This window comes from Hemiscyllium ocellatum, chromosome 30 (assembly GCF_020745735.1).
Source record: "Hemiscyllium ocellatum isolate sHemOce1 chromosome 30, sHemOce1.pat.X.cur, whole genome shotgun sequence".
NCBI lineage: Eukaryota > Metazoa > Chordata > Chondrichthyes > Orectolobiformes > Hemiscylliidae > Hemiscyllium > Hemiscyllium ocellatum.
In genome coordinates, this window is record NC_083430.1 from 54,765,648 (window position 1) to 54,780,788 (window position 15,141).

Below are 15,141 nucleotides of genomic sequence, written 5' to 3' on the forward strand. Positions count from 1 at the left end.
ACTGCCTTGATGCCAAAAGTTGCCAGTCTACTCCTACCTCCTGGAATTCAACTCTTTTACTGAAGTTTGGACCAAAGTTGTAATGATTTCTGGAGCGAAATGGCCCTGATGGAAACTTAACCAATTATCAGTGAGCCAGTCATTGGTGAGTAAATATGTTTGATAGCACTGCTTATGAAATCTATCACTTTTATTTTGATTGAGGAGAGGAGCAGGAGAGAGGGAATCCCAAGACAGAGAGTCAAAATTGCCTAGAGGATGAGGAGCTAGGGAGGGATCCTGAAACGGACTGCCAGCATTACCTGAAAGAACAGATGATGGGGAATCCCAAGACAAAGAATCAATATAATCTGGAAGAACAGGTGAGAAAAGGACCCATGAAAGTCAGTCAGAAACAGAGTTAGATTCACTCAGACTGATTAGATTTTGTTCTTGCTCTGTCAGAAAGACAGGAGCTACCTGGGTGGTGAGTGTCTAGTAAGCGGCTATTTTAACATTTAACATAGCACACAATTTGGTAACAACAAAACAAATAAATAGCAACTTAAATAAGTGAATAATATAATTACATAATTAAAACTCATTAAGGATGGACGTTCAAGTGATGTGACATGGCAGCAGCATGTAAAAGCTCCTGGATACCTTTGTGATCCAGGGCAAACACATCCTAACTCCCTGTTTCATCTTACAGCAGCTTTGGCACAGGGTTTAGGAACTGGAACTGAACTGCAGACACTACAACATATCAGGGAGAGGAGGGGAGAAGAGGGGAGAGGAGGGAGAGGAGGGAGAGGAGGGAGAGGAGGGGAGAGGAGGGAGAGGAGGGGAGAGGAGGGAGAGGAGGGAGAGGAGGGAGAAGAGGGGAGAGGAGGGAGAGGAGGGAGAGGAGGGAGAGGAGGGGAGAGGAGGGAGAGGAGGGAGAGGAGGGAGAAGAGGGGAGAGGAGGGAGAGGAGGGAGAGGAGGGAGAGGAGGGAGAAGAGGGGAGAGGAGGGAGAGGAGGGGAGAGGAGGGGAGAGGAGGGGAGAGGAGGGAGAGGAGGGAGAAGAGGGGAGAGGAGGGAGAGGAGGGAGAGGAGGGAGAGGAGGGGAGAGGAGGGAGAGGAGGGGAGAGGAGGGAGAGGAGGGAGAGGAGGGAGAAGAGGGGAGAGGAGGGAGAGGAGGGAGAGGAGGGAGAGGAGGGGAGAGGAGGGAGAGGAGGGAGAGGAGGGAGAAGAGGGGAGAGGAGGGAGAGGAGGGGAGAGGAGGGAGAGGAGGGAGAGGAGGGAGAGGAGGGAGAAGAGGGGAGAGGAGGGAGAGGAGGGAGAGGAGGGGAGAGGAGGGGAGAGGAGGGAGAGGAGGGAGAGGAGGGGAGAGGAGGGAGAGGAGGGGAGAGGAGGGAGAAGAGGGGAGAGGAGGGAGAGGAGGGAGAGGAGGGGAGAGGAGGGAGAGGAGGGAGAGGAGGGGAGAGGAGGGAGAGGAGGGGAGAGGAGGGAGAGGAGGGGAGAGGAGGGAGAGGAGGGGAGAGGAGGGGAGAGGAGGGGAGAGGAGGGAGAAGAGGGGAGAGGAGGGAGAGGAGGGAGAAGAGGGGAGAGGAGGGAGAGGAGGGAGAGGAGGGAGAGGAGGGAGAGGAGGGGAGAGGAGGGAGAGGAGGGGAGAGGAGGGGAGAGGAGGGGAGAGGAGGGAGAAGAGGGGAGAGGAGGGAGAGGAGGGAGAGGAGGGAGAGGAGGGGAGAGGAGGGAGAAGAGGGGAGAGGAGGGAGAGGAGGGAGAGGAGGGGAGAGGAGGGGAGAGGAGGGAGAGGAGGGAGAGAGGGGAGAGGAGGGAGAGAGGGAGAGAGGGGAGAGGAGGGAGAGGAGGGGAGAGGAGGGAGAAGAGGGGAGAAGAGGGAGAGGAGGGAAGGGAGGGGAGAGGAGGGAGAAGAGGGGAGAGGAGGGAGAGGAGGGAGAGGAGGGGAGAGGAGAGGAGGGAGAGGTACTTATATTCTTCACACCAAGAGGCAATTTCATCAGTTAGGATAGGGTTTTCAGATTCAGTCAGTGGTCAGGGACAGAAAGTTGAGACTGTTTGTGAAGAAAGTAAAGGAATACTGAGAGCAGAGTATCTCTGCAGTTATCCAATAGGTTTGAGCAGAGTCTGCACAGTTTATGACCAAACTGACTATGGTACCATGGCAAAGGAAGCCATTCCAATGGGGAAGCAACAAGGAATAGCAGGGTAGGTGATTGTATAGTGAGAAGGATTAACTCCTTTCCCTGGAGCAAATTGTGAGTCCAGTCTCCAGGGTTCAGGACATCTGCTCAGGACTAGGGAGGAACAAGAGAGGGAGAATCCAATGACCGTGGTCCATAACACAAAACAGAACCATTAAGAGATCTGCCTGGAGAGTATGTGGCGATAAGCACAACATTAGAAACCAGAAGCCCCTTCCATATAAAATTGAATGAGATTAACATATGGCTTAAAGGCTGGTGTGGGAGAAGTGGGTTCCAGTGCATGGGGCACCAGACCTGAGAAAATGGGGACTGTAACCTTGGGTGCTGCATCGCTGACCCATTCCAGGTCCAGAGTTCTTGTGAACTGCATAACTAGGAAAGTTGAGAGAACTTTAAATAAAATAATGGAGTAAGGGTCAAATGTGGAAAGATGTGATATATCAAAGGTTAGGAACAAATAAGGAAGGAAAATAATAGCAAGGGAAATGAGGGTCAGACAATGGCTGGATAGGGCACAGATAATTAGGAATACACCGACAATCAAGACTAGCTGTTACAAAAATAAAAGAAATCAAAAATAAAGGCTCTTATTTGTGTGTGTAGTATGCATAACAAAGTAAGTGAACTGATATCGTACATTGAAGTAAGTAAATACAATCTGGTAACCACTATGGAGACAAGACTTCAGGATGATAAAGAATGGGTCCTGAATATTGAGGGGTATTTTACATTTGAGAAAAATAAAAAGTTAGACAAAAGTGGAGGAATATCAATGTTAACCATGGATGGCATTTGTGCAATAGTTATAGATGACTTTGGGTCAAGTATGTAAAGGGTTAATTAGTGATTATTGTTAAGCAACATTTGGTAGAATTAACCAAAATATGATTGAATTTTACATCCCATTTGCAAGGAGATTATTAGGTCTAAGAAAGATTTTTAAAAAACTTAAATACATGTAGGCATGGCTGAGCTAGTTGAAGTGAACTGGAATATTTTACCTAGCAGATAATTCAGTAGTACAAAATCAGTGGCAGATATTTAAGTAATATTTAAGAATACTTAGAATAAATACATTCCCAGTTTAAAATAAATATCTGAAGGAAGACCCCCATCTATAGTTAACTAAACACGCTAGGGAAAGTGTCAAACTTAAGGAAATAGTGAATAACTGCACAATATGATTAACAGGTCAGATAATTAGACGGAATATAAAGAATGGCTGAGAGTTACTAAAAGGTTGATCAGACGGAGAAATGTAAGGAGGCTAACTGGAAATGTAAACATGGATAGCAAGAGTTTCTGCAGATACTTATAAAGGAAGAGAGAAAATAAAGTGAGTGTTGGTCCTTTAGAGAGAGAATGTGGTTTAATATTATAGATCATAGAAAAATACAGCGCAGTACAGGCCCTTCGGCCCTCGATGTTGCGCCAACCAAATCCTACCTAACCTACACTAGCCCAATAACTTCCATATGCCAATCCAATGCCTGCTTAAATGACCATAAAGAGGGAGAGTTCACCACTGCTACTGGCAGGGCATTCCATGAACTCACAACCCGCTGCGTAAAGAATCTACCCCTAACATCTGTCCTACACCTATCACCCCTTAATTTAAAGCTGTGTCCCCTAGTAACAGCTGACTCCATTAGCGGTAAAAGGTTCTCAGTGTCTACCCTATCTAAACCCCTAATCATCTTATACACCTCTATCAAATCTCCCCTAAACCTTCTTTTCTCCAATGAGAACAGGCCCAAGTGCCTCAGCCTTTCCTCATACGATCTTCCTACCATACCAGGCAACATCCTGGTAAACCTCCTCTGCACTCGCTCCAATGCCTCCACATCCTTCCTATAGTATGGCGACCAAAACTGCACACAATACTCCAGATGAGGCCGCACCAGAATCTTATACAACTGCAACATGACCTCAGGACTCCGGAACTCAATTCCTCTACCAATAAAGCCCAGTAAAACAAGGATACAAGGATAACAAGGACACAGCAAATGACATTAACAAATATTTTGTGTCAGTTTCCACAATAGAGGGTATAAAAACATTCCAGCAATATCTGTAAATTAGGATATGGAAGGAAGAAAGGAACATATTGGACTTACAATCACAAGGGAAGTGGCACAAACCAAACTGATGGTCCAGATGGATTTTATCCTATGGTCTTAAAGAAGGTGCTAATGAGGTAATCGATGTATTGGTGTTAATTTTCCTAAATTCACTTGTTTAGGAAAGGCACTATCAGACTGAAAAGTGATTAATATAACCCCACTATTCAAGAAGGGAGGCAAAAAATTAAAAGTCAGTTGTTATCTTGACATCTTGGGAAAGGTATCAGACTCAAGCATTTCTTATAGCTACACGCTCACAAAAATTCAAGGTAATCAGGAAGAGTTGGTGTGGTTTTGTCTAAAGGAAATCATGTTTAACCAATCTATTAGAGTTCTTTATCCAGTGGATAAAGGGAAATTATGGATTGACTGTTCTTGGATTTCCAAAAGACTTTTGATAATGTGCAACATCAACAGTTAGTATGCAAATATGGCACATAATCACAAAGGCTAATGGGAAGCTATTATTTATTGCAAAAGGAATTGAACATAAAAGTAAAGATGTCATGGTTCAGTTATATAAGGTAGTGGTAAGACTACATCTTAAATTTAGAGCCAGGGCAGGCATGATGGACCAAATGGCCTCCTGTGCTCTACGTTGGGAAGACAGGATGCCAACTCGTAGAGCATTTCAGGGAACATCTCTGGGACACACACACCAAAGAACCTCACCACCTGTTGCTGACTACTTCAACTCTGCTCTCACTCCCACAAGGACATGAAAGTCCTGAGCCTCCTTCACCATCAAATCAATGCCACCTGACAACTGGAGGAAGAATGCTTCATCTACCTTGGGACCCTCCAACCACATGGCATCAACACTGACTGTACTAGTTTCCAAATCTCTCCTCCCCTCACCTCATCCCAGATCCAACCCTCCAATCGGCATCTCCCTCCTGACCTGTCCTACCTGTCCATCCTCCTCCCCATCGACCTACCACTATTATCTCCCACCTGCAACCACCTATCACCCACCTTGCCCTCAGCCCCACCACCGATCTAAATCTCTGCCCCTTTCCCTTGCATATTCCTGATGAAGGCCTTATGCTGCTGGTGTTTGCTGGTGGGGCAAGGCTTACCCAGAGATAGTGCTGGTAGTGTCAAGGACATTGGGTGTAGGCAACAATAATTCTGAGTGTGACTGTCGCTTGTTTGGTCTGTAGAACAACTCTCCCAATTCTTTATAGATGTCCCCAGATGTGACTGAGTAGAATTTTGCAGGTTTGGCCGGGCAGGGTTTGTCTGAATACAATACTAAATGGTGGATCTGTTTTAATCTTATTTAATACAGCTGTGTGATTTGCTAAGTCAGTTCAGAAGCAAAGACTGTTCTATTCACCTGGAGTCATGCTACCTCAGACTCTGTAGTGCAGATTTCCTTCCCTCAAAGACACTGTGAAATAGGTGGATTTTATATCAATTCAATTGTTTTCTGGCGATCATTATTGAGACTAGCTTTACATATTTCTCAACACTCGGTTATAATCCAACAGGTTTATTAGCGCTGCTCCTTCATCAGGTCATCAGATACAACCATCTGATGAAGGAGCGGCGCTCCGAAAGCTAGTGCTTCCAAATAAACCTGTTGGACTATAATCTGGCGTTGTGTGATTTTTAACCTTCTACACCCCAGTCCAATACCGGCATCTCCAAATCATTTATATATTTCAAATTTATTCAGTTAACTGAATGCAAACTATCCCCGAGTCAGTAATGTAGTAACCACCATCGCCCTTGTCACACGTGTGCTGCAATAGTGTAAACATATTTAATTAAAATTTCCAAAACATAAACTATTGAATCTTTTGTCGCTACAAATGTCCTTGGTAATTTCGCGATCCCGATAGCCATCTCAATCATAAAATGAACACAGCCCATCCGAGTTTGGTGTTCTCCTCGCTGCTGCTGTTTGTAAAATGACCCTGTTCCGCGCAGATCTCACAGGAGAAAGAAGCTGCGGAGCAGACACGTGTTGGCAGTCTGCATCTCAAATCAAATGGCACCGATTTTTCATAAATGGAGAATTATGTTTGTAAATTTTTATCAGGAAACAGTCAAAAGGAACAAGTTCTGACCCTGGTGTCAGTTTTTAGAATCGAGGTCAAATTGAAACAGGAAATGAAGACATCCTGGTGTAGGGGTGAGGTTGGAGCAGCCTCTGCTTTCGGCATTAACATGGGGCTCAACGTTTGTGGAGACTGCAGGGGCTGGTGGACAGACCCCACCCCAATCTCTCAGGTGGACAGACCCCAATCTCTCAGGTGGACAGACCCCACCCCAATCTCTCAGGTGGACAGACCCCCAATCTCTCAGGTGGACAGACCCCACCCCAATCTCTCAGGTGGACAGACCCCAATCTCTCAGGTGGACAGACCCCAACCCAATCTCTCAGGTGGACAGACCCCACCCCAATCTCTCAGGTGGACAGACCCCCAATCTCTCAGGTGGACAGACCCCACCCCAATCTCTCAGGTGGACAGACCCCCAATCTCTCAGGTGGACAGACCCCACCCCAATCGCTCAGGTGGACAGACCCCAATCTCTCAGGTGGACAGACCCCAACCCAATCTCTCAGGTGGACAGACCCCCAATCTCTCAGGTGGACAGACCCCAACCCAATCTCTCAGGTGGACAGACCCCCAATCTCTCAGTTGGACAGACCCCAATCTCTCAGGCCGCCTTTGCCGAGATTTTCACTTCGGGTCTTCAAGTAGAACCGCGTCACTTTCCTGATTCCCTGGCGGAATGGTGAGCCATGGATTGAGAGAAATGTCCCGAGTTTGTGGGAGGCGCTGTGGTTTGAGGGAGTTGGTGAAGGAAGCGGAAAGGTCCAGAGGTGAAACCTGGGGCGGAGCTTCCAATCTCGGTGCGAGCCCGATGGTCCCGATCTCAAGAAGTTCAGACAAGTCAAGGATTGAGGTGTAAGGACTTTTCAAACCCTGAATATCAGCGAGACATCCTGAGCAGACAGCACAAAGTCTCCTTAGTAACAGGTAAATTATGGCATCATAATGAAGTCACATTTATATCCGCTGGCCTGATTTTGCCTGGGCGGTCACACCCGGGATTGCTTTTTTTTATATAATGTCCGATTTTAGAAATAAGCTGGGAAGCCGAGAAACATTGGGTAGGTTGCGTGGAACTGGCTAAATTGAGGAATGTGATCGTTGAAACTCGTTAAGAAAGTGGATGAGAAGCGATGGAAAAACTGCTCCTGTCTAAAGGATATCAACTTGGGAACACGATCGGGGAGGGGACTTATTCCAAAGTGAAGGAAGCTTACTGCAGAGATCAGCAGAGGAAAGTGGCCATCAAAATCATCAACCGACAGACAGTACCAAAGGGTAAGGCACACGGCGGCTAAGCAATTTCTTAAAAACCCGTCCCAATTCATTAGCTCCAGAATTCACGTCCACCTGATGACGTGCAGCTATCACTGAAGCACTTAAACCTGCACCAATAACTCGCATTCTCCAGCTCAGCTCAATACTCAGTTGCTGCGACAATTATTTGACTTTTGAAACGATTAACACAGCGAGTAACTCCCCGAAATGATGATGGGACCTTTACCCAGAGTAGAGACGCTGCTGGGACCATGGCGCACATCACACACGAGCTGACAATTAAAACAAATCCCCACATTTTACTTGGAGTCCGTGCATCTGCCAAAAATGCAAGACTAATTCTAAATAATCCCCTCGCCTATTTATAAAACCTTCGCAAAATAAGATGAAGGGACTTTTTTCAGCTTCCATTCACTTTTTAAAAGGACTTCAATTTGCAACTCATTTTTAATCCCAGGAGCAGTAATTCATTGTACTCAAGTGATCCACTCCTGAAGTTGTACAGACATGTCAGGGGAATCCAGGAGGAGTTTTAGATTTAGAGTGAGAATTAAGATTTATTGTCCCAGCCTGTAAATACCTGCCAACGGTATTTGTTAAGATTAGATCCTCTACAATGTGGAAACAGGCCCTTCGGCCCAACAAGTCCACACCGGCCCTCCGAAGAATAACCCACCCAGACCCATTTCCCTCTGACTGAGGCACCTAACCTATGGATAATTTAGCAAGGCCAATTCACCCCAACCTGCACATCTTTGGACTGTGGGAGGAATGTGCAAACTCCACACAGACAGCCATAGGTGGAATCGAACCTGGGACTCTGGTGTTGTGAGCCACCGTGCCGCCCCTGTAATCGGGATGTCACATTGTATAAATCTTTAATGACTAGCATCTAAAGATAACGGATTTAAAAAGTAAACAGCCAAACCGTTGAGTCTAATAAAGTTGTGACAGTCCCACAGGTAGAACAAGGCTTACACGCGAAATGTTGACTTCTCCAGCTCCTGCCTGTCCCTCCTGATGCTGCCTGCCTTCCTGTGTTCCCCCAGCCTGTCCCTCCTGATGCTGCCTGCCTTGCTGTGTTCCCCCAGCCTCCTGCCTGTCCCTCCTGATGCTGCCTGCCTTGCTGTGTTCCCCCAGCCTCCTGCCTGTTCCTCCTGATGCTGCCTGCCTTGCTGTGTTCCCCCAGCCTCCTGCCTGTCCCTCCTGATGCTGCCTGCCTTGCTGTGTTCCCCCAGCCTCCTGCCTGTCCCTCCTGCTCCTGCCTGCCTTGCTGTGTTCCCCCAGCCTCCTGCCTGTCCCTCCTGCTCCTGCCTGCCTTCCTGTGTTCCCCCAGCCTCCTGCCTGTCCCTCCTGCTGCTGCCTGCCTTGCTGTGTTCCCCCAGCCTCCTGCCTGTCCCTCCTGCTCCTGCCTGCCTTGCTGTGTTCCCCCAGCCTCCTGCCTGTCCCTCCTGATGCTGCCTGCCTTGCTGTGTTCCCCCAGCCTCCTGCCTGTCCCTCCTGATGCTGCCTGCCTTGCTGTGTTCCCCCAGCCTTCTGCCTGTCCCTCCTGCTCCTGCCTGCCTTGCTGTGTTCCCCCAGCCTCCTGCCTGTCCCTCCTGCTGCTGCCTGCCTTGCTGTGTTCCTCCAGCCTCCTGCCTGTCCCTCCTGCTCCTGCCTGTCTACCCTGGATTCCGGCATCTGCAGTTTGTTTGTCCCTAAGAGTAGCAGAGGATCATGGGCTGCTCCCTGATTAGAGAGAAAGACAACTGAGAGTGGTTTAACCTGAGGGTCACCACGCCTCAGGCCAGGGAAGAAATTGAGGAGAGTTCCTCACGTCTAATACGAAAACAGTTCCGTCAGCAGCTGTGGGGGAAAGAAACAATATTTCGGATCTAAACCCTCCTAGAGTGGAATTAACTTTGAAAAAAGTATGAAATAGAGCAGGGAGTAGATTGAGCTACAGGTACTGAGAAAAATCCGATGGTTCAAAACGAGAATAATAAGAGACTAGAGGGGAAAGGGTAATAAAGTAAATCCTGAAAGATTTCAGAATGTGTGAACAGCAGGGACAGTTCTGATTTAACGAGAATCCTGCAACCCAATAGGAAATAAAACAGAAAACAATCTAGGAATCAGTATGAACAGGGTTAACATATTACCTTTCCGGCTCCCAACAAAATTGCAAAAACAAAATGCACGGACAAGGATACTACATCGTTTATTGATTATTGAGATGTACTGACAGCTGCTTGGTTGAGATACACAGCTACAGCATAAACAACAATGCTACAGCTGACTGGCTCCTGATAGGTGAGAATTTGAAGACGAATCAGACATTTGTTTTTTTTAACGTGCAATTTGAGTTAGTTATTCAATAACTTGAGCATTTAGAGTCATAGTGATAGAGATGTACAGCATGGAAACAGACCCTTCGGTCCAACCCGTCCATGCCGACCAGATATCCCAACCCAATCTAGTCCCACCTTCCAGCACCCGGCCCATGTCCCTCCAAACCCTTCCTATTCATATACCCAGCCAACGCGCACAGTTCCGGTCTCCATATCCTTCAGTTAGACCGTGCACAGTTCTGGCCTCTGTTTCCCTCAGACCACATATTTTCTAATCACACAGATGTTATTACACACCTCTGGAGCAGGTGAGCCTTGAACCTGACCTCGTAGCTCGGAGATAGAGACATTACCACTTTGTCACCAAAAACACCTCAACATCTGGTTTGCTGATATATCCGGACAGTGTGTTTTAAGAGTGCACTTGCAGTTGTGTGGAAGGATTTTCTTATTCATTGCTGGGGTACGGGCATTGCCGTCACAGCCAGCACTATCTGCTAGTAGCTAATACTGCTGACGCCGCTCACTTGTTGGGCTGAAGGGCCTGTTTCCACACTGTAGGTAATCTAATCTCATCTAATCACATGCAGACCGTCCTCTACTCAATATCAAAAGGTCATGGAGCAAAATGTTAATTGCGTGCAACAAAGAACAAACCATAAAAAATATTGCATTTTCCGTTTCTAGATTTCATCCACAAATTTCTCCCACGAGAGCTGCAAATAGTACAGAACTTGGATCACAAAAATATCATAAAGGTTCACGAAATCTGGGAGAGTGACGATGGCAAGATCTGTATAATCATGGAACTAGCGGAAGGTGGGGATGTTCTGGAACACATCAAAAAGGAAGGGCCGTTACCAGAAGAACTGGCAAAAACCTTATTCCGTCAACTTGTAGCAGCAATTCGATATTGTCACGACTGTGGTATTGCTCATCGAGACCTGAAATGTGAAAACACGCTTCTGGATAAAAGTTTCAATGTGAAATTGGCAGACTTCGGCTTCGCTAAGAATTTCCGGACCGGGACAGCTGAGTTAAGCAAAACATTCTGCGGCAGCACAGCTTACGCTGCACCCGAGGTTCTCCAGGGAGTTCCACATGAGAGCATCAAGAGTGATATCTGGAGTATGGGCATTGTGTTATACATCATGCTGTGCGGACACCTGCCTTTCGATGACTCCAACATTCCCAAGATGTTGTGGCTGCAGCAGAACGGGGTGGCGTTCCCACAGCACCTGGAGCTGAGCCGAGAATGTAGAGACCTTGTTGGAAGATTGTTGGAACCCGATTGCAGTCTGAGACCTCCAATCCAGGAGGTCTGCTTCCATCCGTGGTTATCAGACAGCCAATAAACATGAGAATCAAAACTGGTCGTTTCACCTTTATAAAAAAGTGACAATGCAGTACGCAGGGTACGAACGGACACTGGCTGCTGGCGTAGAGCCCAATTTCCAGAGTGTCTAAAATTATTGGAAAAACACGGCTTTACATATGTCACTGGATGGCAGCACAGGCCCTGGGCAATACTGGCCATTATTGTCAAGATAAACATTGTAACAACATTGCAATTGGCTTCAGTGAATATTGTCTCATATATGACTTGTCATGCTGGGTTATCACCGACTGGTGGGTATGAACATTCACAATCTATTACACATTACTAGAAGTTACAATGTGTATAAGCTGTGTGTAAGGCCTGAAGCAGGGCTTTGGATGGATATGCACAGGTTGGAGGGCGGATCCAGGTTCCACACCGAGGGATAACTCGAGCACAAGACACGTACGTTTTTAAAGTTCGTAACAATCCTCCAGTTTAAACAAGTAATGAGGGAACATCAAGAAATAGAAACGTTATTAATTCCTTTTGGCTTTAAAGAGCGTTAAAAAGTTTTGGTCAATTCTCTTTTGATCATGCAATAACTTTTCTGTTAAAAGACGTGTTTGGTTTGAGCAGCAAACATCAAACTCTGCTCGAGAGAACCTTGTAAAGTTTTGTTTTTATTCAGGGTGGGCAAGTACTGAGCCCTTAATGAAAGTCGTCAAAGTAGTCCACGTGTTGCTTTCAAAACGCTCTGGTGGGTTGAAAGGTTCAAGTTGATATGTCCCAATAAACAAGATGCCCGAACAGACACAGCTTGACCCGAAGTGTCCTTCATTTCTGGCTGTAGCCCGCCCACACACAAACACAAAGCCAGTCAGGCGTCCGGCAGAAAGCTCTAGACTTGTAACAACATGCTCTGTGTATAGATAGCACTGCACAGCCAGGCCACAGCGGGCCACCTACAGAGAAAGGAGAACCAGGATCTGGCCAATGGGAAATATTATCACCTAACTTCAATCATAACAAGAATAAGATTAATGGATTGTGATGGTAAGATTACAAGTTTTATGCATTTTTTCCTAATCTTTAGGGACTTATGGATGTAGTTTTGTTCGCTGAGTTGGAAGGTTCGTTTTCAGATGTTCGTTTTCGTCTCCATACTAGGTAACAGCTTCAGTGAGTTGCTCGATGGATCAGCAGCAACATCATCTATGGGGAGAAAGCAGTTAACCCTTTGGGTCCAGTGACCTTTCATCAGAATTGAGGAAGTTCTGAACAACTCTAATTTCTTTCCACGGATGTTACCAGACTTGCTGAGTTTTTGCAGCTAGCTTCCTGTCAGATGTGATTCAATGTCAGTGAATGTGCAATGCTAAATCTTGGTTTGGCCCATTAAAAATCAGCAGCAACTCACGTGAATAGGACTGATTTTAAAGACTATAAGATGGTCATTCAGGCAGTCTTAATAGACCATTCAGCCCATCGTATCTTCCACTATTCAATTAGAGCATGCCTGATCCAATCACTCAACTCCACTTTCCTATCTTTTCCCCCCATAAATCTCAGTATAAATAACCAGGAAGTGGAATTGAAAGCTCAGAGACCAACCTCCACAGCCCTCTGTACTAAGTAATGCCACAGATTCACAAACCTCAAAATAAATTCCTCATCTGTCATAAATGAGAATCCTCTTGTTCTGAGATTATGCCTTCTGGTCCTAGACTGAGGAGAAACAACATTTCCGCATCTAACTTGTCATCAAGTCCCATAAGGATCTTGTGTATTTTAATAAGGGCACCTCTTATTCTTCTAAACGCCAAAGAATACAAGCTAGCATACTCAATGTCTCCTCCTAAGACAGTAACTCCCAGCATAAGTCTCACGAACCTTCTCTGAATTGTCTCTTATATTTTCTTCGATAACAACGGTTCACAGTACTCTAGTTGTGGTCTGACTGGTGCCTGATATAGACTCCTTTCTTCTAACACCCAATTAGGTCCAGCAGGCCCAAGCAAACCAGTCAGCGATGTTTGTTACTTAGCCCCATCTATCAGAAACACAAAACCTCTTGGCACTTTAGGGGGAGAAAAACTCAAACTTCAGGAGATCACGCCTGCCTTGCTTCATCACATTCATTACTTACTCCCCCTTATAACCAGGACGTCCTAGCTACTTGACAAACCCATAATGATTGTGAAAATAAATACTGAGACATTCAACTTCTGCTTTAATACAGAGCTAATACCAGGTTCTCCTGTCTCTTCCTTTTTCAAAAAATCAAAGTAGTGAATACAACTCTTTTTAAAATTGGTAATTTTGTCCTCGATACCTTCTTCCAATTATTAGGAAGACATCATCATTTCTAAGCAATTGAAGATTCGACACCACTCAAGAACCTGAACAGTCTTCACACGATCACCTTTCTCGCTTCACATTATTGATACCAAGGCGCTCATGATTTTTTTGGTCTTTGGAAAGCTGATGATATTCTGCACTCTAATTGCTACATCCCTAAAATTTTGAAATTAAATATCAATTGCACAGAATCCCACTCCAATTAGGGAAGATTTTTGAGGATTGACGAGAATGGTGAATTACTTGATGTTTTAACGGATGTATAAATTTTAAGCATTTTATAAAATGGAAGAGATACTATCAGAAAGGTTACTCTGGGTGACGGAACTTCAAAATCCTGTAATTGGCTGAAAAGTATTTTTGTCTTTGAGAGATTGAGAGATCTTTGATCTCCCCTTGAATAGATATATGACAGTGTTTAAAGTAATTGCTTAAAAATATGGGGTCACCCACTTAAGACTGAGCTGTGAAGAATTTCTTTTCTCACAGAAGATCAGAAGTCTTCTTCAAAAATGCATTAGAAGCAGAGTATATGAATATTTCCAAGTAGCCTGGCTAGCTCAGTTACCTGGATGGCTGGTTTGGAATACAAAGTGACATCAACAGCACAGGTTCAGTTCCCACACTGAGTGATGTTATCAAGGAGGTCCTGGGTTCTCAACCTTTCCTTTCCTTTCACCGGAGGTGTGGTGACTCAGGTTAAACTACCACATGTGGTCTCTCTCTAAAGAGAGCAACAGTCCTCTGGACTATGTCAATTAAGTTTGATTTTTAAAAAAAACTCTTTCTGAAAAAAAATCAAAAAAAATATGCAAGTTGTTTGCTTTATAAGTTCACCTCATGCTGAAATACAGAATTGCAGATATAAAGTGATGGGATATAGGAAGATAATTTAGAATATCTGGAAGATGCAACTTAAGAAAATCTAACCCAGCCAGCTAAGCCTACATCTCCTGAATAAAACAAAAATCCACTGAGTCCCAAAATACATTTTTAGTTTGAGAATTTTTTGAGTCTGATAAAAAAAAATTCAGCAAGAATTGTAATGTGAATAAATGCAAAATGAATGCATGGCATACAAGCCAAACCTCTATACATCATTCAACTTTGTCAGTCCTAAAAATCTTATTTTTTGCATAAACTCGGCATATTTGGTGATTGCTCTTTTCAGACAATGACATGCTAATGTTGCACTCTCAAATGGATATTTTACTTATTGGTACCTAATAACTGTCAGGCAATACAGGCGATGACGTGAAGGTGTATGGGTGTTTAGGACATGCCCACTCTTTGTATTAGGCACTGAAGACATTTCAAATTGGTGACTACTTCATCTTGATACTTTGGGTACAAATCAACCCCTAACTTTGAATGTTTCAATGCTCAACTTAAATGTACCTAATATATTGTATGTGTACATTTTTTGTTTGTATATTGTTAGCCATTTTGAAAAGTGTGTCCATCAATAAAAAGT

The 15,141-nt window shown here is 45.2% G+C and overlaps 1 protein-coding gene across 1 annotated transcript; it reads left to right on the forward strand.

Moving 5' to 3' along the window:
- Positions 1 to 7,513: 7,513 nt before the first annotated feature.
- On the forward strand, positions 7,514 to 11,343 carry LOC132830057 (testis-specific serine/threonine-protein kinase 3-like). Its single transcript, XM_060847523.1, has 2 exons — positions 7,514 to 7,658; positions 10,676 to 11,343. Exons 1-2 carry the CDS (start codon positions 7,514 to 7,516, stop codon positions 11,341 to 11,343), a joined length of 813 nt encoding a protein of 270 aa, XP_060703506.1.
- Positions 11,344 to 15,141: the final 3,798 nt, after the last annotated feature.